Raw genomic sequence first — 24153 nt, forward strand, 5'->3', positions numbered from 1 at the left:
CACGGCTGGGCCTGTGTTCGATCCCTCTGGAGCTAATGGTGTCCAGTAGCCAAGCAGCAAATCCACTCTGCATGCAGGTGAGTTTACTACTTTCCCCCTAAGTCCCACGTTGCAGTGATCCTGTTGCCAGCAGGACTCACTGTAAAGAAAAAAAAAACCTAAACTAAACTTTCTCTAAGCAGCTCTTTAGGAGAGCCACCTAGATTGCACCCTTCTCGTTCGGGCACAAAATCTAACTGGAGTCTGGAGGAGGGTCATAGGGGGAGGAGCCAGTGCACACCACCTGACCTAGTAAAGCTTTACTTTTTTGTGCCCTGTCTCCTGCGGAGCCGCTATTCCCCATGGTCCTTTCAGGAACCCCAGCATCCACTTAGGACGATAGAGAAACAGGGGTGCCACCTGGTATATGTCCCTGCATCAGACAAGCCCCCCCCCCCCCCCCAATCTGCCCTGTGCACCCCGCAGTCAGGAAAGACAGGGGTGCCACCTGGTATATGTCCCTGCATCAGACAAGCCCCCCCCCCGCTCTGCCCTGTGCCCCCCGCAGTCAGGAAAGACAGGGGTGCCACCTGGTATATGTCCCTGCATCAGACAAGCCCTCCCCGCTCTGCCCTGTGCCCCCCGCAGTCAGGAAAGACAGGGGTGCCACCTGGTATATGTCCCTGCATCAGACAAGCTCTCCCCGCTCTGCCCTGTGCCCCCCGCAGTCAGGAAAGACAGGGGTGCCACCTGGGATATGTCCCTTCATTAGACAAGCCCCCCCCCGCTCTGCCCTGTGCCCCCCGCAGTCAGGAAAGACAGGGGTGCCACCTGGTATATGTCCCTGCATCAGACAAGCCCTCCCCGCTCTGCCCTGCGCCCCCCGCCCTGTAGTCAGGAAAGACAGGGGTGCCACCTGGTATATGTCCCTACATCAGACAAGCCCTCCCCGCTCTGCCCTGTGCCCCCCGCAGTCAGGAAAGACAGGGGTGCCACCTGGTATATGTCCCTGCATCAGACAAGCCCTCCCCGCTCTGCCCTGTGCCCCCCGCAGTCAGGAAAGACAGGGGTGCCACCTGGTATATGTCCCTGCATCAGACAAGCCCTCCCCGCTCTGCCCTGCGCCCCCCGCAGTCAGAAAAGACAGGGGTGCCACCTGGTATATGTCCCTGCATCAGACAAGCCCTCCCCGCTCTGCCCTGTGCCCCCTGCCCTGTGCCCTCTGCCCTGTAGTCAGGAATAGACAGAGGTGCCACCTGGGATATGTACTTTGGTAACTGATAATAGAATAGAAACAATTCCCACATACCGAAGAAGAACAGATCAAGGTCGAACTCGCCATCATCACGCCCCTGCAGAACGGTCTCCGCCATCTTTCCTGGAAGTCCATATAACACTCCGCACGTGGTCACAGGGACATCACAGCGCTGGGTGATAAACCATAAATAAGAGAGCTCAGTATCAGCGTTGTACATTGCAGAGCGCTATATAATACCTGCAGCCAGGATTCACGTCACAGGTGCACACACTACAGCTGGGAGCGGACTCCACGGGACACACACACACCACAGGATACACACACACACACACACACACACACACACACACACCACTGCTGAGCGCCACGGGATACACACACACACCACTGCTGAGCGCCACGGGATACACACACAAACACACACACACACACACACCATAGGATGCACACACACACACACACACACACACACACACACACACACACCACAGGATGCACACACACACACACACACACCACTGCTGAGCGCCACGGGATACACACACACACACCACAGGATGCACACACACACACACACACACACACACACACACACACACACACACCACTGCTGAGCGCCACGGGATACACACACACACACCACAGGATGCACACACACACACACACACACACACCACTGCTGAGCGCCACGGGATACACACACACACCACAGGATACACACACACACACACCACTGCTGAGCGCCACGGGATACACACACACACACACACACACACACCACTGCTGAGCGCCACGGGATACACACACACACACCACAGGATACACACACACACCACAGGATTCACACACACACACCACAGGATACACACACACACACCACAGGATGCACACACACACACCACAGGATTCACACACACACACCACAGGATACACACACACACACATACCACTGCTGTGCACCACAGGATATATATATATAAGATTTTAAACCTACCAGTAAATCTATTTCTCCTAGTCCGTAGAGGATGCTGGGGACTCCGTAAGGACCATGGGGTATAGACGGGCTCCGCAGCAGATAGGGCACCTAAAAAGAACTTTGACTAAGGGTGTGCACTGGCTCCTCCCTCTATGCCCCTCCTCCAGACATCAGTTCGAGAACTGTGCCCAGAGGAGATGGACAATCCAAGGCAGGATTTAGAAATCCAAGGGCAAGATTCATACCAGCCCACACCAATCATACCATGTAACCTGGACCATACATAACCAGTTAACCGTATGAACAAACGACAGTAACGGTCCAAGACCTATTCCAACTGTAACATAACCCTTATGTAAGCAACAACTATATACAAGTCTTGCAGAGTTTCCGCACTGGGACGGGCGCCCAGCATCCTCTACGGACTAGGAGAAAAAGAATTACTGGTGAGTAAATTCTTATTTTCTCTTACGTCCTAGAGGATGCTGGGGACTCCGTAAGGACCATGGGGTTTATACCAAAGCATCCAATCGGGCGGGAGAGTGCGGATGACTCTGCAGCACCGACTGAGCAAACGCTAGGTCCTCATCAGCCAGGGTATCAAACTTGTAGAATTTAGCAAAAGTGTTTGACCCCGACCAAGTCGCCGCTCTGCAAAGTTGTAATGCCGAGACGCCCCGGGCAGCCGCCCAAGAAGAGCCCACCTTCCTTGTGGAATGTGCCTTAACCGAATTTGGTACCGGCAATCCAGCCGTAGAATGAGCCTGCTGAATCGTATTACAGATCCAGCGAGCAATAGTCTGCTTCGAAGCAGGAGCGCCAATCTTATTGGCCGCATACAGAACAAACAGAGCCTCTGTTTTCCTAATTCTAGCCGTCCTGGCTACATAAAATTTTAAGGCCCTGACTACGTCCAGGGATCTGGAATCCTCCAGGTCACTTGTAGCCACAGGCACCACAATAGGTTGATTCATATGGAACGAAGAAACCACTTTAGGCAAAAATTGCGGACGTCCTCAATTCAGCTCGATCCACATGAAAAATCAAGTAGGGGCTCTTGTGTGACAAAGCCGCCAATTCTGACACTCGCCTTGCTGATGCTAAGGCCAACAACATGACCACCTTCCAGGTAAGAAATTTCAACTCAACCTTGTTAAGCGGTTGGTCTCACACCAAGACACATACTTTCGCCAGATACGGTGATAATGTTTTACCATCACCTCCTTCCTAGCCTTTATTAAAGTAGGGATGACCTCTTCCGGAATCCCCTTTTTCGCTAGGATTCGGCGTTCAACCGCCATGCCGTCAAACGTAACCGCGGTAAGTCTCGAAATACACAGGGCCCCTGCTGCAACAAGTCTTCCCTCAGAGGAAGAGGCCAGGGATCTCCTGTGAGCATCTCTTGTAGATCAGAGTACCAGGCCCTTCGAGGCCAGTCTGGGACAACGAGTATCGTCTGTACTCTTCTTCGTCTTATGATCCTCAACACTTTTGTGATGAGAGGAAGAGGAGGAAACACGTAGACCGATTTGAACAACCATGGTGTTACTAGAGCGTCTACTGCTACTGCCTGAGGGTCCCGAGACCTGGCGCAATACCTCCAAAGTTTATTGTTGAGGCGTGACGCCATCATGTCTATTTGAGGAGTTCCCAAAAGACGTGTTACGTCTGCAAAGACTTCTTGATGAAGTCCCAACTCTCCTGGATGGAGATCGTGTCTGCTGAAGAAGTCTGCTTCCCAGTTGTCCACTCCCGGAATGAAGACAGTCGACAGAGCGCTTACATGATTTTCCGCCCAGCGAAGGATCCTTGTGGCTTCCGCCATCGCGACTCTGCTTCTTGTCCCGCCTTGGCGGTTCACATGAGTCACTGCTGTGACATTGTCTGATTGAATCAGAACCGGTAGGTTTCGAAGAAAACTCCGCTTGTCGAAGGCATTTGTAAATGGCCCTGAGTTCTAACACATTGATGTGTAGACAGGACTCCTGGTCTGACCAAAGACCCTGAAATTTTTTTCCCTGTGTGACCGCTCCCCATCCTCGGAGGCTCGCGTCCATGGTAACCAGGATCCAATCCTGAATTCCGAACCTGCGACCCTCCAGGAGGTGAGCACTTTGCAACCACCACAGGAGGGACACTCTGGTCCCTGGGGACAGAGTTATTTTTTTGATGTAAGTGCAGATGGGACCCGGACCACTTGTCCAGAAGGTCCCATTGAAAAGTCCTTGCATGGAACCTTCCGAAGGGAATGGCCTCATAGGCCGCCACCATTTTCCCCAGAACTCGAGTGCATTGGTGAACTGACACCCTTTTCGGTTTTAGCAGGTCTCTGACCATGTTCTGGATGTCTTGGGCTCTCTCTATTGGGAGGAAGACCTTCATTTGTTCCGTATCCAGTATCATACCTAGCAACGGTAGTCGAGTTGTCGGAATCAACTGTGACTTCGGTAGATTTAGAATCCAACCGTGTTGCTGGAGCACTCTCAGAGAGAGTGCCACACTGCTCAGCAATTTCTCCCTTGATCTCGCTTTTATCAGGAGATCGTCCAAGTATGGGATAATTGTGACTCCCATGCTTCCGCAGGACCACCATCATTTCCGCCATTATCTTGGTGAAAATCCTCGGTGCCGTGGAGAGTCCAAACGGCAACGTTTGAAATTGGTAATGACAATCCTGTACAGCGAATCTCAGGTATTCCTGATGGTGGGCATATATGGGGACATGAAGGTACGTATCCTTTATGTCCAGAGACACCATAAACTCCCCCTCCTCCATGTTGGCTATTATCGCTCTGAGAGATTCCATTTTGAATTTGAATCTTTTTATGTACAGGTTTAGGGATTTCAGATTCAAAATAGGTCTGACCGAACCGTCCGGTTTCCGGACCACAAATAGGGTTGAGTAGTAACCTCTTCCCTGCTGGTGCAGGGGAACCTTGATTATCACTTGCTGTATACACAGCGTTTGAATTGCAGCTAACACTACATCCCTTTCCGATGTGGAAGCTGGTAGGGCCGATTTGAAAAATCGGCGCGGGGGCACCTCCTCGAATTCCAATTTGTAACCCTGGGAAACTATTTCCAACACCCAGGGATTCAGGTCCGAACTGACCCAGCCTGACTGAAAAGTCGAAGACGTGCCCCCACCGGTGCGGACTCCCTCAGGGGAGCCCCAGCGTCATGCTGTGGTTTTTGGAGCAGCCGGGGAGGACTTTTGTTCCTGGGCACCTGCCGAAGCAGGTGCTCTCTGGCCTCTGCCCTTACCTCTGGCGAGGAAAGAGGATCCCCGAACTCTTTTGGACTTGTGCGACCGAAAGGACTGCATCTGATAGGGTGTTACTTTCTTTTGCTGTTGGGGAATATATGGTAAAAAATTTGATTTACCTGCTGTAGCTGTGGAAACCAGGTCCGTCAGCCCATCCCCAAACAATACATCACCCTTATAGGGTAGTACTTACATATGTTTTTTGGAATCCGCATCACCCGTCCATTGGCGAGTCCATAAGGATCTTCTCGCTGAGACAGACATGGCATTGGCCCTAGAAGCTAGCAATCCAATGTCCCTTTGAGCATCCCTCATAAATAAGACTGCATATTTTATATGGGCTAGAGTTAAGAATATAGTATCCTTATCCATATTATCAAATTGATCTGTCAGCTCATCTGTCCAAGCTGCAATTGCGCTTCACACCCATGCCGACGCAATTGTCGGTCGTAGCACAGCCCCCGTATGAGAATAAATACACTTTAAGGTAGTTTCTTGCCTGCGATCTGCAGGGTCCTTAAGGGCCGCTGTGTCAGGAGACGGTAGCGCCACTTTCTTGGACAAGCGCGTCAGGGCCTTGTCCACAGTGGGGGGGTGATTCCCAAATTTCCCTATCCTGCTTAGGGAAGGGGTATGCCATATAAATTCTTTTGGGGATCTGCGGTCTCTTTTCCGGAGTCTCCCAAGCTTTCCCAAAGAAATCATTTAATTCATGAGATGTGGGAAAATTAATAATCTGTTTCTTTTCCTTAAACATGTGTACCCTTGTGTCGGGGACCGAGGGTTCATCCTCAATATGCAACACATCCCTTATTGCCACAATCATACACTGAATGGTTTTAGTCACCCTAGGGTGCAATTTTACTTCGTCATAGTCGACACTGGAATCAGAATCCGTGTCGGTAGTAGTGTCTTGTGTTAAGGGACGCTTTTGAGACCCCGACGGGCCCTGTGAGTCGGTCCAATCCGAGGATTGACCCCCTGATGTCCCCCCTAAATCAGCCTTATCAAGCCTTTTATGTAAAGATGCCACACTTGCATTCAACATATGCCACATGTCCATCCAATCCGGAGTCGGCACAACCGACGGGGACACACCACTCATTTGCTCCACCGCCTCCTTGGAGAAGCCTTCCGCCTCAGACATGTCGACACACACGTACCGACACCCCACACACACAGGGATTAACCTATAAGGGGACAAAACCGCAACCAGGCCCTTAGGAGAGACAGAGAGAGAGTATGCCAGCACACACCAGCGCTTAAAAACACTGGAATATATATACCAGATAGCGCTTTTTTATATATAATATGCCAATTCCCACTCACTGCGTCGCTAATGTGCCCCCCTCCTCTTTTTCCCAGCCTGTGAAGTTCAGCAGGGGAGAGACCAGGGAGCCAGCGTATCTCATGCAGTTTCTGTGGAGAAAATGGCGCTGGTTAGTGCTGAGGATTAAGCCCCGCCCACCCGACGGCGGGCTTCGGTCTTAGTGATTTTTCAATAAAATGGCGGGGGATCTTAGATTTACTGTCTCCGTAGCCTAATCAAACTGTTTTTGGCCAAAATGTGAGGTTTATTGCTGCCCAGGGCGCCCCCCCCCTGCGCCCTGCACCCTTCAGTGCTGCTCTGTGTGTGTGACTGGGAGCAATGGCGCGCAGCTTACCGCTACCGCTGTGAAGATCTGATGTCTTCTGCCGCCTAAGATGTCTTCTGCCTTCGGCATCTGTGAGGAGGACGACGGCGGCGCGGCTCCGGGACGAACCCCAGGTGAGACCTGTGTTCCGACTCCCTCTGGAGCTAATGGTGTCCAGTAGCCTTAGAAGCAGTGCCCAACTTGACAAGCCAGCTCTGCTTCTCTCCCCTCAGTCCCACGATGCAGGGAGCCTGTTGCCAACAGGACTCCCTGAAAATAAAAAACCTAACAAATTCTTTTTCAACAGAAAACTCTGGAGAGCTGTCTGCAGTGCACCCATTCTCCTCTGGGCACAGGATCTAACTGAGGTCTGGAGGAGGGGCATAGAGGGAGGAGCCAGTGCACACCCATAGTAAAAGTTCTTTTTAGGTGCCCTATCTCCTGCGGAGCCCGTCTATACCCCATGGTCCTTACGGAGTCCCCAGCATCCTCTAGGACGTAAGAGAAGAGAAATATATATAATTACAGTGTTTCCATGGTCGCATCGGAGGGTTCCCGCGACGTCATTTCCTGGTTACACTGACGCGAGCGGAAGCGCCGGGCGGAGGCTCAGACGAGCGACCAGCTGGAAACGCTAAGAAGATTGCATGCACGTGAAGGGGGGTGAGTAAAGGGAAATGGTATTTAAGCACTGTTTAATGCACTGTCACTTTATCCTGAAGAAGGGGAATTGGTCCCCGAAACGTTGATGCCACTTTCGTTTTATACACTTTGATTACACAGTCTCCGAGTGCCGCCTCTTTTTTCTACTGCTGTCTGTACCGGAGGGAGACCCCCGGAGGGGGAGGGCACAGGAGCGAGACATATTCTACGGTGGATTACGTGAGTGCCGGGGCCATTGCACAGAAATATTTGGGAGCCGCATGCATTGCCTTTTGCATTAAGGCCCCTAGCCCAAGGCACCACACTGAGTCCTGCTGGACCAAGTATTTCTTCATTTCTCCAGGATTCACGCACAATTCACGAACACAGCACGGTGAGCCTGTCAGCAAGGCAAGTTTTCATCAAGCATTGATGCACTGAATTAAGCACCAGCACTTTATCTTTTTGCACCATGGCATCTGCAGTACCCGATTCCAACGATGTTTCCTCATTTCTCTTACACTGTGACACCCTTGAGACATTAAGCTTCTCAGATTTGGAAGCAGAAGCCATTTTACACAAGGAACCAGCCTTCGCAGAAGGAGTTGTTACAACTAGTTCAGAGGCCGTCAAGGAACTGTTACGCCTTAAGAAACGTGAGATAGATTATATCTACCACAGTCGAACACTATCGGATTACTTCAGGGCCAAACAGCTGCCGAGAGGCTTCAGGGTCCATAATGTACCCACTATTGGACGCCACAACATGGAATTCTGTAAAAGATGGATCCAGGTACTTAACAAGTGCTCTATGGATCTAATTCTCCTGGTAATAGAGGAGTCTACCAGAGAAGTAGAGAAAACAAAAGGGCTCATTACCAATCTTGAAGCTGAACATAGTGCATTGTTGACATCTGAGCAGTCTAAGGTCCTATTGGAGAAATTGGAAACCCAGGTGGAACAGTACAGAATTAATTTGTTAAAATTTAAAAAAGAAAAATTTAATAAAGTTCAAATGGACTATACACAACACAGAGTGTACCCGTGGTTGGGCAACTCCTCAAACACTAATAACAGGCCTCGACCACCTTTCAAGTATAGGCCCCGGAGGGCAACACGACCTCAGCTAGTGACTCTGATGATGTTCGAGGGTCTTCAACAGCTGGTTCACAACGGGGGACCCCTTTAGGGACAAGAACCCGTGCTGGGATCGCGGCACGGGTAGGAAACGCCGAAGCACCAGAAGAGGTGGACAAAATAAAAGGCAAAAACAAGACAAAACCCCCGAAAGGAAAGAAACGTTAATTTTCAACCTCTCGTTCACACCATTGACACAGGCTGAAGAGAGGGTACTCAATAAGGGTCTCACGTTTGTGCCTACCAACTTTGGAGATGATTTTAGATGGAAGGTTAACACCTATAAATTGCACCGCACTTTAACATTGAAGGAGCACTTTAGTAAACAGCCTGCAGCCCCTGCAAAGACCCCACTGCCACAGAGGTTACAGAAACTGGGTCCCAAATCAAGGTTTGACCCAGTGTCTCATAATACCTCTATCAAAACGTTCCATAGGATGCTGGAAGCTTCCAGTGACGAAGATAGGTCCCCATCGTACCATAATCTTCAACAGGATGAAAGATTAGCACTTAAGTCATTAAGTAACAGAAAAGATCTAATAATACGGGGGGCTGATAAAGGCGGATCCATCGTCGTTCAAGATACCAAAGATTATATGGCCGAATGCTGGAGACTGCTTAATGATTTAGACACCTATAGTATTTTAAGTAAAGATCCATCACAGGACTATAAGGAAGAACTTCATTATTTCTTCTGAGGTGTATGTCAAATTGTTGTCTGAATTCCCTGTGTCTCCCCTCTTCTATACTATACCAAAGATCCACAAGGACGCACGGAGACCCCCGGGCAGACCTATCATCTCTGCCCGGGAGTCTCTGTGTGAACCAGTGGCCATCTACCTCGATGCCTATCTGCAACCCTGTGTACAGGGCACCGGTACACATTTGAAAGATTCCAGCACTCTGCTTAAGAAATTGGCCACCATTGAGCAGGTGCCAGCAGATGTCTCTTTGGTCACTATTGACGTGACTAGCCTCTATACCTGCATTCCACACCAGGCAGGTATACAGGCAGTCAGGCGATTGATTACTGGTAACATTCTGTACACAGGCCCTGACATAGATTTCTTTATGAATTTATTACAGTTTACTCTGTCACACAACTTCTTTATTTTTGATGGCAAGTTTTTCCAACAGCGAACGGGGTGTGCCATGGGATCTTCCATGGCACCCTCGTTCGCAAATGCTTTTATGTGGGAGGTGGAATGTGAGCTATTTCTAGCTGATCCAAGGGTAGCTGAACGTCTATTTCTTTATTATCGTTACATAGACGACGTGCTTATAATGTGGCGGGCTGATGTACTGGATTTGATTAATTTAGTTAATGTGCACAATCAATCAGAGAGCCCTGCTAAACTCACGTTGGTCAGCAGTACACAAGAAATTTGTTTTCTGGATATACTGATCAAACTACAAGATGGTAGGCTAGTCACATGTCTTTACAGGAAACCTACTGATCGCAACACAATATTGCGGTATGACAGTTTCCACCCACCCGCTACCATCAAAGGTCTGCCATATTCGCAGTTCCTTCGTGTGTGCAGGACTAATAGTCAAGAGCAAATCAGGGATGTACAACTTGACGAAATGGAACACAGGTTCCTAGACAGAGGGTACCCACGGAAATTACTCTGCTGCACGCACCAAAGCGGTTGCAGCTAAGAGGGATGATTTGTTTATACCAGCTAATGCCAAAGATATGTCTAAGATCATTCCCTGGGTATGTGAACATAGAACCAACAGTAGGCAAGTGCAACAAAAACGACGGGCTTTATGGCCCATAGTATCAAGTGACCCTGATTTGGGAATTTTTCGAGATGTACGCGTCATGCCCAGCTACACAAAGGGAAGAAGTATCAAAGATATATTGGTTAAAACCGATATGGCAAAACTTAAAGTAAAGCCCACCAACTTTATGACAAGAAAGAATGGGTGTTTTAAGTGCACAGGGTGCACGACATGTACCTATATGTCACCAGGTGATACCATTTCGCACCCATTTTCAGGCAGGAGCTTTAAAATCAAATGGCCGTTAACCTGTAGTTCAAAATTTGTGATATATGCCATCATGTGCCCTTGTGGGCGCTACTATATTGGCAAAACCGAATGCCAATTCAAGATGAGAATGGCACAGCACAGGCAAGCCATTAGAAACGCTCTGGCCACAGGAGCGGGTGACCAGCCGGTGGCCAAGCATTTCGTGGAACATCGACATAGTATGGCCACCTTAAAACATCGGATTATTGATCATGTCCCAGAGTCGGCTAGAGGGGGCAACAGGGGCAAAAGACTCTTACAACTCGAGTCAGTGTGGATTCACAGATTAAACACGTTAAAACCAGGTGGGCTAAATGACAATCTAGGCCTTATTAATTTTTTATAATTTTTTATAATTGTTCATAATGGTACACTGCATCTCACAAAACGTTGGATTCCCAAGTGAGGGACTAAGCAACGTTTTATTATAGTGGTTTAGATTTTTGTTAAACCTGGTTTGTGTAGCCCAGCCCAGCAGTACACCATGATAGGTACCCTATGTGTTGTAAGAGGTATTTCTAGTCTAATCCTGTCTGAGGGGCACAGTGTGTCTTAGGCAGCCAACACAATAGATCTCATAGGGTCACTGAGTTGCCAATGTTTCAATTTGTTTATTCATATGTTTTTTAAAAAATAGTCACGTTTTTAATGTACATGCACAATTGTATTGAGATTACACATTGAATGATGTAGATTTTAACATTGTGATAATTATGTCCACATAAGCACTTTACTGGCCAAGCGGTCAGCGTACACTGAGATATGTTTTGTAAAGCACTGTACGTACTGACAATCTATATTTTTTGTTTACAGTGTTTCCATGGTCGCATCGGAGGGTTCCCGCGACGTCACTTCCTGGTTACGCTGACGCGAGCGGAAGCGCCGGGCGGAGGCTCAGACGAGCGACCAGCTGGAAACGCTGAGAAGATTGCATGCACGTGAAGGGTGGTGAGTAAAGGGAAATGGTATTTAAGTACTGTTTTATGCACTGTCACTTTATCCTGAAGAAGGGGAATTGGTCCACGAAACGTTGATGCCACTTTCGTTTAATACACTTTGATTACACAGTCTCCGAGTGCCGCCTCTTTTTCCACTGCTATATACATATATATATATATATATATATATATATATATATATATATATATATATATATATATATATATATATATATATATATATAAAGAATTTACTTACCGATGTCCGTAGTGGATGCTGGGGACTCCGTAAGGACCATGGGGAATAGCGGCTCCGCAGGAGACTGGGCACATCTAAAGAAAGCTTTAGGACTATCTGGTGTGCACTGGCTCCTCCCCCTATGACCCTCCTCCAAGCCTCAGTTAGGATACTGTGCCCGGACGAGCGTACACAATAAGGAAGGATTTTGAATCCCGGGTAAGACTCATACCAGCCACACCAATCACACTGTACAACTTGTGATCTGAACCCAGTTAACAGCATGATAACAGAGGAGCCTCTAGAAAAGATGGCTCACTACAGCAATAACCCGATTTTTTGGTAACAATAACTATGTACAAGTATTGCAGACAATCCGCACTTGGGATGGGCGCCCAGCATCCACTACGGACTATGAGAAATAGAATTATCGGTAAGTAAATTCTTATTTTCTCTAACGTCCTAGTGGATGCTGGGGACTCCGTAAGGACCATGGGGATTATACCAAAGCTCCCAAACGGGCGGGAGAGTGCGGATGACTCTGCAGCACCGAATGAGAGAACTCCAGGTCCTCCTCAGCCAGGATATCAATTTTGTAGAATTTTACAAACGTATTTGCTCCTGACCAAGTAGCTGCTCGGCAAAGTTGTAAAGCCGAGACCCCTCGGGCAGCCGCCCAAGATGAGCCCACCTTCCTTGTGGAATGGGCCTTGACAGATTTAGGCTGTGGCAGGCCTGCCACAGAATGTGCAAGCTGAATTGTACTACAAATCCAACGAGCAATCGTCTGCTTAGAAGCAGGAGCACCCAGCTTGTTGGGTGCATACAGGATAAACAGCGAGTCAGATTTCCTGACTCCAGCCGTCCTGGAAACATATATTTTCAGGGCCCTGACTACGTCTAGCAACTTGGAGTCCTCCAAGTCCCTAGTAGCCGCAGGCACCACAGTAGGCTGGTTCACCTTTGGAAACCACCTTTGGGAGAAATTGAGGACGAGTCCTCAATTCTGCCCTATCCGTGTGAAAAATCAGGTAAGGGCTTTTATAAGATAAAGCCGCCAATTCTGAGACACGCCTGGCTGAAGCCAGGGCTAACAGCATTACCACCTTCCATGTGAGATATTTTAATTCCACAGTGGTGAGTGGTTCAAACCAATGTGATTTTAGGAACCCCAAAACCACATTGAGATCCCAAGGTGCCACCGGGGGCACAAAAGGAGGCTGTATATGCAGTACCCCTTTGACAAACGTCTGGACTTCAGGCACTGAAGCCAGTTCTTTTTGGAAGAAAATCGACAGGGCCGAAATTTGAACCTTAATGGACCCTAATTTTAGGCCCATAGACACTCCTGTTTGCAGGAAATGTAGGAAGCGACCCAGTTGAAATTCCTCTGTAGGGGCCTCTTTGGCCTCACACCACGCAACATATTTTCGCCAAATGCGGTGATAATGTTTTGCGGTTACATCCTTCCTGGCCTTTATCAGGGTAGGGATGACTTCTTCTGGAATGCCTTTTTCCTTCAGGATCCGGCGTTCAACCGCCATGCCATCAAACGCAGCCGCGGTAAGTCTTGGAACAGACAAGGCCCCTGCTGGAGCAGGTCCTTTCTTAGAGGTAGAGGCCACGGTTCCTCCGTGAGCATCTCTTGAAGTTCCGGGTACCAAGTCCTTCTTGGCCAATCCGGAACCACGAGTATAGTTCTTACTCCTCTCCTTTTTATGATTCTCAGTACTTTTGGTATAAGAGGCAGAGGAGGGAACACATACACTGACTGGTACACCCATGGTGTTACCAGAGCGTCCACCGCTATTGCCTGAGGGTCCCTTGACCTGGCGCAATATCTGTCTAGTTTTTTGTTGAGACGGGACGCCATCATGTCCACCTTTGGTTTTTCCCAACGGTTTACCATCTCTTGGAAGACTTCTGGATGAAGTCCCTACTCCCCCGGGTGAAGGTCGTGTCTGCTGAGGAAGTCCGCTTCCCAGTTGTCCACTCCCGGAATAAACACTGCTGACAGTGCTATCACATGATTCTCCGCCCAGCGAAGAATCCTTGCAGCTTCTGCCATCGCCCTCCTGCTTCTCGTGCCGCCCTGTCTGTTTACGTGGGCGACTGACGTGATGTTGTCCGATTGGATCAATACCGCCTGACCCTGAAGCAGGGGTTTTGCTTGACTTAGGGCATTGTAAATGGCCCTTAGTTCCAGAATGTTTATATGAAGAGATGTTTCCATGCTTGACCACAAGCCCTGGAAATTTCGTCCCTGTGTGACTGCTCCCCAGCCTCTCAGGCTGGCATCCGTGGTCACCAGGATCCAATCCTGAATGCCGAATCTGCGGCCCTCTAGTAGATGAGCACTCTGCAGCCACCACAGAAGAGACACCCTTGTCCTTGGCGACAGGGTTATCCGCTGATGCATCTGAAGATGCGATCCGGACCATTTGTCCAGAAGATCCCACTGAAACGTTCTTGTATGGAATCTTCCGAATGGAATCGCTTCGGAAGAAGCCACCATTTTTCCCAGGACCCTCGTGCACTGATGCACTGACACCTGGCCTGGTTTTAGGAGATTCCTGACTAGCTCGGATAACTCCCTGGCCTTCTCCTCTGGGAGAAACACCTTTTTCTGGACTGTGTCCAGAATCATTCCTAGGAACAGGAGACGTGTTGTTGGAATCAGCTGCGATTTTGGAATATTTAGAATCCACCCGTGCTGACGTAACACTAACTGAGATAGTGCTACTCAGACTTCTAACTGTTCCCTGGACCTTGCCCTTATCAGGAGATCGTCCAAGTAAGGGATAATTAAAACGCCTTTTCTTCGAAGAAGAATCATCATTTCAGCCATTACCTTGATAAAGACCCGAGGTGCCGTGGACAACCCAAACGGCAGCGTCTGAAACTGATAATGACAGTTTTGTACTACAAACCTGAGGTACCCTTGGTGAGAAGGGTAGATTGGGACGTGGAGATAAGCATCTTTGATGTCCAGAGACACCATATAGTCCCCTTCTTCCAGGTTTGCTATCACTGCTCCGAGTGACTCCATCTTGAATTTGAACCTCTTTATGTAAGTGTTCAAGGATTTTAGATTTAAAATTGGTCTCACCGAGCCGTCCGGCTTCGGTACCACAAACAGCGTGGAATAATACCCCTTTCCCTGTTGTAGGAGAGGTACCTTGATTATCACCTGCTGGGAATACAGCTTGTGAATGGCTTCCAAAACTGCCTCCCTGTCGGAGGGAGACTTTTGTAGAGCAGACTTCAGGAACCGGCGAGGGGGAGACGTCTCGAATTCCAGTTTGTACCCCTGTGATACTACCTGCAGAATCCAGGGGTCCACTTGCGAGTGAGCCCACTGCGCGTTGAAATTTTTGAGACGGGCCCCCACCGTGTCCGAGTCCACTTGTAAAGCCCCAGCGTCATGCTGAAGACTTGGCAGAAGCAGAGGAGGGCTTCTGCTCCTGGGAAGAGGCTGCCTGGTGCAGTCTTTTTCCTCTTCCTCTGCCCCGGGGCAGAAATGAGTGGCCTTTTGCCCGCTTGTACTTATGGGAACGAAAGGACTGAGTTTGAAAAGACGGTGTCTTTTTCTGCTGAGAGGTGACCTGGGGTAAAAAGGTGGACTTTCCGGCCGTTGCCGTGGCCACCAGGTCCGATAGACCGGCCCCAAATAACTCCTCCCCTTTATACGGCAATACTTCCATATGTCGTTTGGAATCCGCATCCCCTAACCACTGTCGCGTCCATAACGCTCTTCTGGCAGAAATGGACATAGCACTCACTCTTGATGCCAGGGTGCAAATATCCCTCTGTGCATCACGCATATATAGTAATGCATCCTTCAAATGCTCTATAGTTAGTAATATACTGTCCCTATCCAGGGTATCAATATTTTCAGTCAGGGAATCCGACCACGCCACTCCAGCACTGCACATCCAGGCTGAGGCGATTGCTGGTCGCAGTATAACACCAGTATGTGTGTATATACCCTTCAGGATATTTTCCAGCCTTCTATCCGCTGGTTCTTTGAGGGCGGCCGTATCAGGAGACGGTAACGCTACTTGTTTAGATAAATGTGTGAGCGCTTTATCTACTCTAGGGGGTGTTTCCCAACGCGCCCTAACCTCTGGCGGGAAAGGGTATAGTGCCAATAATTTATTAGAAATTAGCACTTTTTTATCGGGGGAAACCCACGCTTTATCACACACCTCATTTAATTCATCTGACTCAGGAAAAGCTACTGGTAGTTTTTTTACTCCCCACATAATACCCTTCTTTGTGGTACTTGTAGTGTCAGAAATGTTCAATGCCTCCTTCATTGCCGTGATCATGTAACGTGTGGCCCTACTGGACATTACGTTTGTCTCCTCACCGTCGACACTGGACTCAGTATCTGTGTCTGGGTCTGTGTCGACCCACTGAGGTAACGGGCGTTTTATCGCCCCTGACGGTGTCTGAGACGCCTGGACAGGCACTAATTGATTTGTCGGCTGTCTCATGTCGTCAACAGTTTTTTGTAAAGTGCTGACATTGTCACGTAGTTCTTTAAATACAACCATCCAGTCAGGTGTCGACTCCCTAGGGGGTGACATCACTAACACAGGCAATTGCTCTGCTTCCACATCATTTTCCTCCTCATACATGTCGACACAATCGTACCGACACCCAGCACACACACAGGGAATGCTCTGATAGAGGACAGGACCCCAATAGCCCTTTGGGGAGACAGAGGGAGAGTTTGCCAGCACACACCAGAGCGCTATATATATATATATATAGGGATAACCTTATATAAGTGTTACTCCCTTTTATAGCTGCTGTTTATAATTTAGCTGCCAATAGTGCCCCCCCTCTCTCGTTTTTACCCTGATTCTGTAGGGACTGCAGGGGAGAGTCAGGGAGCCGTCCTTCCAGCGGAACTGTGAGGGAAAATGGCGCTTGTGTGCTGAGGAGATAGGCTCCGCCCCTTCACGACGGCCTTATCTCCCGCTTTTTTCTGGAAAACTGGCAGGGGTTAAATACATCCATATAGCCCAGGAGCTATAGGTGATGTATTTCTTTTGCCATCCTAAGGTATTTCAGTTTTTTATTGCGTCTCAGGGCGCTCCCCCCCAGCGCCCTGCACCCTCAGTGACCGGAGTGTGAAGTGTGCTGAGAGCAATGGCGCACAGCTGCAGTGCTGTGCGCTACCTTAGTTGAAGACAGGAACGTCTTCTGCCGCCGATTTCACCGGACCTCTTCGTTCTTCTGGCTCTGTAAGGGGGCCGGCGGCGCAGCTCCGGGACCCATCCAGGCTGAACCTGTGATCGTCCCTCTGGAGCTAATGTCCAGTAGCCTAAGAAGCCCAATCCACTCTGCACGCAGGTGAGTTCGCTTCTTCTCCCCTTAGTCCCACGATGCAGTGAGCCTGTTGCCAGCAGGACTCACAGAAAATAAAAAACCTAAAATAAACTTTTACTCTAAGCAGCTCAGGAGAGCCACCTAGATTGCACCCTTCTCGTTCGGGCACAAGAATCTAACTGAGGCTTGGAGGAGGGTCATAGGGGGAGGAGCCAGTGCACACCAGCTAGTTCAAGCTTTTACTTTTGTGCCCAGTCTCCTGCGGAGCCGCTATTCCCCATGGTCCTTACGGAGTCCCAGCATCCACTTAGGACGTTAGAGAAAGGTTGGTTCAGGTGAAACGCTGAAAACACCTTAGGGAGAAACTGAGGACGAGTCCTCAATTCCGCCCTGTCCGAATGGAAAATCAGATAAGGGCTTTTTCAGGATAAAGCCGCCAATTCTGACACGCGCCTGGCCCAGGCCAGGGCCAACAGCATGACCACTTTCCATGTGAGATATTTTAACTCCACAGATTTAAGTGGTTCAAACCAATGTGACTTTTGGAACCCAAAACTACATTGAGATCCCAAAGTGCCACTGGAGGCACAAAAGGAGGCTGTATATGCAGTACCCCTTTTACAAACGTCTGAACTTCAGGGACTGAAGCTAGTTCTTTTTGGAAGAAAATTGACAGGGCCGAAATTTGAACCTTAATGGACCCCAATTTCAGGCCCATAGACACTCCTGTTTGCAGGAAATGTAGGAATCGACCCAGTTGAATTTCCTCCGTCGGGCCTTACTGGCCTCGCACCACGCAACATATTTTCGCCAATTGCGGTGATAATGTTTTTGCGGTTACATCCTTCCTGGCTTTGATCAGGATAGGGATGACTTCATCCGGAATGCCTTTTTTCCTTCAGGATCCGGCGTTCAACCGCCATGCCGTCAAACGCAGCCGCGGTAAGTCTTGGAACAGACAGGGTCCTTGCTGGAGCAGGTCCCTTCTAGAGGTAGAGGCCACGGATCCTCCGTGAGCATCTCTTGAAGTTCCGGTTACCAAGTCCTTCTTGGCCAATCCGGAGCCACGAATATAGTGCTTACTCCTCTCCATCTTATCAATCTCAGTACCTTGGGTATGAGAGGCAGAGGAGGGAACACATACACTGACTGGTACACCCACGGTGTTACCAGAGCGTCTACAGCTATTGCCTGAGGGTCCCTGGACCTGGCGCAATACCTGTCGAGTTTTTCCCAACGGTTTATAATCATGTGGAAGACTTCTGGGTGAAGTCCCCACTCTCCCGGGTGGAGGTCGTGCTGAGGAAGTCTGCTTCCCAGTTGTCCACTCCCGGAATAAATACTGCTGACAGTGATATCACATGATTTTCCGCCCAGCGAAGAATCCTTGCAGCTTCTGCCTTTGCCCTCCTGCTTCTTGTGCCACCCTGTCTGTTTACGTGGGTGACTGCCGTGATGTTGTCCGACTGGATCAACACCGGCTGACCTTGAAGCAGAGGTCTTGCTAAGCTTAGAGCATTGTAAATGTCCCTTAGCTTCAGGATATTTATGTGAAGTGATGTCTCCAGGCTTGACCATAAGCCCTGGATATTCCTTCCCTGTGTGACTGCTCCCCAGCCTCGCAGGCTGGCATCCGTGGTCACCAGGACCCAGTCCTGAATGCCGAATCTGCGGCCCTCTAGAAGATGAGCACTCTGCAACCACCACAGGAGGGACACCCTTGTCCTTGGTGACAGGGTTATCCGCTGATGCATCTGAAGATGCGACCCGGACCATATGTCCAGCAGGTCCCACTGGAAAGTTCTTGCGTGGAATCTGCCGAATGGGATTGCTTCGTAGGAAGCCACCATTTTACCCAGAACCCTTGTGCATTGATGCACTGAGACTTGGCTCGGTATTAGGAGGTTCCTGACTAGCTCAGATAACTCCCTGGCTTTCTTCTCCGGGAGAAACACCTTTTTCTGGACTGTGTCCAGGATCATCCCTAGGAACAGAAGACAAGTCGTCGGAACCAGCTGCGATTTTGGAATATTGAGAATCCAATCGTGCTGCCGCAACACTACCTGAGATAGTGCTACACCGACCTCCAACTGTTCCCTGGATCTTACCCTTATCAGGGAATTGTCCAAGTAAGGGATAACTAAAATTCCCTTCCTTCGAAGGAATATCATCATTTCGGCCATTACCTTGGTAAAGACCCGGGGTGCCGTGGACCATCCATACGGCAGCGTCTGAACTGATAATGACAGTTCTGTACCATAAACCTGAGGTACCCTTGGTGAGAAGGGTAAATTTTGACATGAAGGTAAGCATCCTTGATGTCCCGAGACATCATGTAGTCCCCTTCTTCCAGGTTCGCAATCACTGCTCTGAGTGACTCAATCTTGAATTTGAACCTCTGTATGTAAGTGTTCAAAGATTTTTGATTTAGAATCGGTCTCACCGAGCCGTCCGGCTTCGGTACCACAACAGTGTGGAATAATACCCCGTTCCCTGTTGCAGGAGGGGTATCTTTATTATCACCTGCTGGGAATACAGCTTGTGAATGGCTTCCAAAACTGTCTCCCTGTCAGAAGGAGACATCGGTAAAGCCGACTTTAGGAAACGGCGAGGGGGAGACGTCTCGAATTCTAATTTGTACCCCTGAGATATCACCTGAAGGATCCAGGGGTCTACTTGCGAGTGAGCCCACTGCGCGCTGAAATTCATTGAGACGGGCCCCCCACCGTGCCTGATTCTGCTTGTAAAGCCCCAGCGTATACTGAGGGCTTGGCAGAGGCGGGAGAGGGTTTCTGTTCCTGGGAACTGGCTGATTTCTGCAGCCTTTTTCCTCTCCCTCTGTCACGGGGCAGAAATGAGGAACCTTTTGCCCGCTTGTCCACGAAAAGACTGCGCCTGATAATACGGCGTCTTCTCATGTTGAGAGGCGACCTGGGGTACAAACGTGGATTTCCCAGCTGTTGCCGTGGCCACCAGGTCTGAAAGACCGACCCCAAATAACTCCTCCCCTTAATAAGGCAATACTTCCAAATGCCGTTTGGAATACGCATCACCTGACCACTGACGTGTCCATAACCCTCTACTGGTAGAAATGGACAACGCACTTGACTTGATGCCAGTCGGCAAATATTCCGCTGTGCATCACGCATATATAGAAATCCATCTTTTAAATGCTCTATAGGCAAAAATATACTGTCCCTATCTAGGGTATCAATATTTTCAGTCAGGGAATCCGACCACGCCAACCCAGCACTGCACATCCAGGCTGAGGCGATTGCTGGTCGCAGTATAACACCAGTATGTGTGTAAATACATTTTAGGACACCCTCCTGCTTTCTATCAGCAGGATCCTTAAGGGCGGCCATCTCAGGAGAGGGTAGAGCCCTTGTTTTTACAAGCGTGTGAGCGCTTTATCCCCCCTAGGGGGTGTTTCCCAACGCACCCTAACCTCTGGCGGGAAAGGATATACTGCCAATTACATTTTAGAAATTATCAGTTATTATCGGGGGAAAACCACGCATCATCACACACCTCATTTAATTTCTCAGATTCAGGAAAACTACAGGTAGTTTTTCCTCACCGAACATAATACCCCTTTTTGGTGGTACTCGTATTATCAGAAATGTGTAAAACATTTTTCATTGCCTCAATCATGTAACGTGTGGCCCTACTGGAAGTCACATATGTCTCTTCACCGTCGACACTGGAGTCAGTATCCGTGTCGGCGTCTATATCTGCCATCTGAGGTAACGGGCGCTTTAGAGCCCCTGACGGCCTATGAGACGTCTGGACAAGCACAAGCTGAGTAGCCGGCTGTCTCATGTCAACCACTGTCTTTTATACAGAGCTGACACTGTCACGTAATTTCTTCCAACAGTTCATCCACTCAGGTGTCGACCCCCTAGGGGGTGACATCACTATTACAGGCAATCTGCTCCGTCTCCACATCATTTTCCTCCTCATACATGTCGACACAAAAGTACCGACACACAGCACACACACAGGGAATGCTCTGATAGAGGACAGGACCCCACTAGCCCTTTGGGGAGACAGAGGGAGAGTTTGCCAGCACACACCAGAGCGCTATATATATACAGGGATAACCTTATATAAGTGTTTTTCCCCTTATAGCTGCTGTATAGTTAATACTGCGCCTAATTAGTGCCCCCCTCTCTTTTTTAACCCTTTCTGTAGTGTAGTGACTGCAGGGGAGAGCCAGGGAGCTTCCCTCCAACGGAGCTGTGAGGGAAAATGGCGCCAGTGTGCTGAGGAGATAAGGCCGCCGATAAGGGGGCGGAGCCTATCTCCCGCTTTTCTATGTATTCTGGCAGGGGTTAAATGCATCCATATAGCCCAGGAGCTATATGTGATGCATTTTTTTGCCATCCAAGGTGTTTTTATTGCGTCTCAGGGCGCCCCCCCCCAGCGCCCTGCACCCTCAGTGACCGGAGTGTGAAGTGTGCTGAGAGCAATGGCGCACAGCTGCAGTGCTGTGCGCTACCTTGTTGAAGACAGGACGTCTTCTGCCGCCAATTTTCCGGACCTCTTCTGCCTTCTGGCTCTGTAAGGGGGCCGGCGGCGCAGCTCTGGGACCCATCCAAGCTGGGCCTGTGATCGTCCCTCTGGAGCTAATGTCCAGTAGCCTAAGAAGCCCAATCCACTCTGCACGCAGGTGAGTTCGCTTCTTCTCCCCTTAGTCCCTCGATGCAGTGAGCCTGTTGCCAGCAGGTCTCACTGAACATAAAAAAACCTAATCTAAAACTTTCACTAAGAAGCTCAGGAGAGCCCCTAGTGTGCACCCTTCTCGTTCGGGCACAGAGATCCAACTGAGGCTTGGAGGAGGGTCATAGGGGGAGGAGCCAGTGCACACCAGATAGTCCTAAAGCTTTCTTTAGATGTGCCCAGTCTCCTGCGGAGCCGCTATTCCCCATGGTCCTTACGGAGTCCCCAGCATCCACTTAGGACGTTAGAGAAATAAATATATATATATATATATATACACACACACACACGATACACACACCCACCCACCACTGCTGTGCACCACAAGATACACACACACACACACCACTGCTATGCACCACAAGATACACACAAGATACACACACACAAAGGATACACACACACACACAAGATACACACACACAGGACACACACACACACACACACACACACACAAGATACACACACACCACAAGATACACACACCCATGATACACACACACACACCACTGCTGTGCACCACAAGATACACACACAGGATACACACACACACACACAGGCTATACACACACACACAGGATACACACACACCACTGCTGTGCACCACAAGATATACACACACACACACACACACAGGATATATACACACACACACACACCACTGCTGTGCAACACAAGATACACACACACACACACACATCACTGCTGTGCAACACAAGATACACACACACACATCACTGCTGTGCACCACAAGATACACACACACACCACAGGATACACACACACACCACAGGATACACACACACCACAGGATACACACACACACACACACACACACACACACACACCACTGCTGTGCACAAGATACACACACAGGATACACACACACACACCACTACTGTGCACCACAAGATACACACACACACACACACACACACCACTGCTGTGCACAAGATACACACACAGGATACACACACACACACCACTGCTGTGCACCACAAGATACACACACACACACAGGATAGATACACACACACACACACACACACACACACACCACTGCTGTGCACCACAAGATTCACACACACACACGATACATACACACACACCACAGGATACACACACACCACTGCTGTGCACCACAAGATACACACACAGGATACACACACACACACCACAAGACACACACACACACCACTGCTGTGCACCACAAGATACACACACACACACCCCTGCTGTGCACCACAAGATACACACACAGGATACACACACACACACGATAGATACACACACAGGATAGATACACACACACACACACACACACACACACCACTGCTGTGCACCACAAGATACACACACACACACACACACACACACACACACACACACACCACTGCTGTGCACCACAAGATATACACACACACACGATAGATACACACACACACACAGGATACAAACATACACACACACACACACACACACACAGGATACACAGACGGGTGATCCCATACCACTGTGTTATTACTCTAGCATAATGAATTCTGAATAAATTCCCCCACACCATGTGTAATAGAGAAGACGCTGATCTGACGTGTTCTAGGCTGCGCTGGGTTTATCTGTAGTGTAGTCATGTAGACCAGAAGATGCACATTCATAGGGGTCACTTACATGACGCTAAGTCGCGGCCGCACTTACAGTACAGCTGGACCTGTGTACTATGGGGCTGATGCCGGGGCAAGATCAGGCTGCGACGGGGGCACGTTCCACCGCCTGTGCGGAAGGTTCTACGCCACTGACAACTCACCCCCCCACTGCTAATTACACTGACCCTATAATAAAGGATATAAACATCTGTAAAAATCAAAGGATATTACCAGAAATGAAAGGTATAGAAAGACCAGGAACGTCCCAGAAAACCTGCTCTAGGTCACCGAGCACTAAGGTCTCCTACAGAAGTGTAACGAGATCCTACCCGTCATCTTCCCGC

The 24153-nt window shown here is 49.3% G+C and overlaps 1 protein-coding gene across 4 annotated transcripts in view; it reads right to left on the bottom strand.

Annotated features, from left to right (window-relative positions):
- The window catches only part of LOC134928692 (zinc finger protein 84-like), a 284461-nt gene that overhangs the window by 226975 nt on the left and 33333 nt on the right, over nt 1-24153 (bottom strand). For all 4 annotated transcript variants that reach the window (XM_063924696.1, XM_063924695.1, XM_063924697.1 and 1 more), the window contains exon 2: nt 1289-1406. In XM_063924696.1, the coding sequence (XP_063780766.1) occupies nt 1289-1406 (118 nt within the window). The remainder of the gene's footprint in view (nt 1-1288; nt 1407-24153) is intronic.

The sequence above is a fragment of the Pseudophryne corroboree genome, chromosome 5 (assembly GCF_028390025.1).
Source record: "Pseudophryne corroboree isolate aPseCor3 chromosome 5, aPseCor3.hap2, whole genome shotgun sequence".
NCBI classification, from domain to species: domain Eukaryota; kingdom Metazoa; phylum Chordata; class Amphibia; order Anura; family Myobatrachidae; genus Pseudophryne; species Pseudophryne corroboree.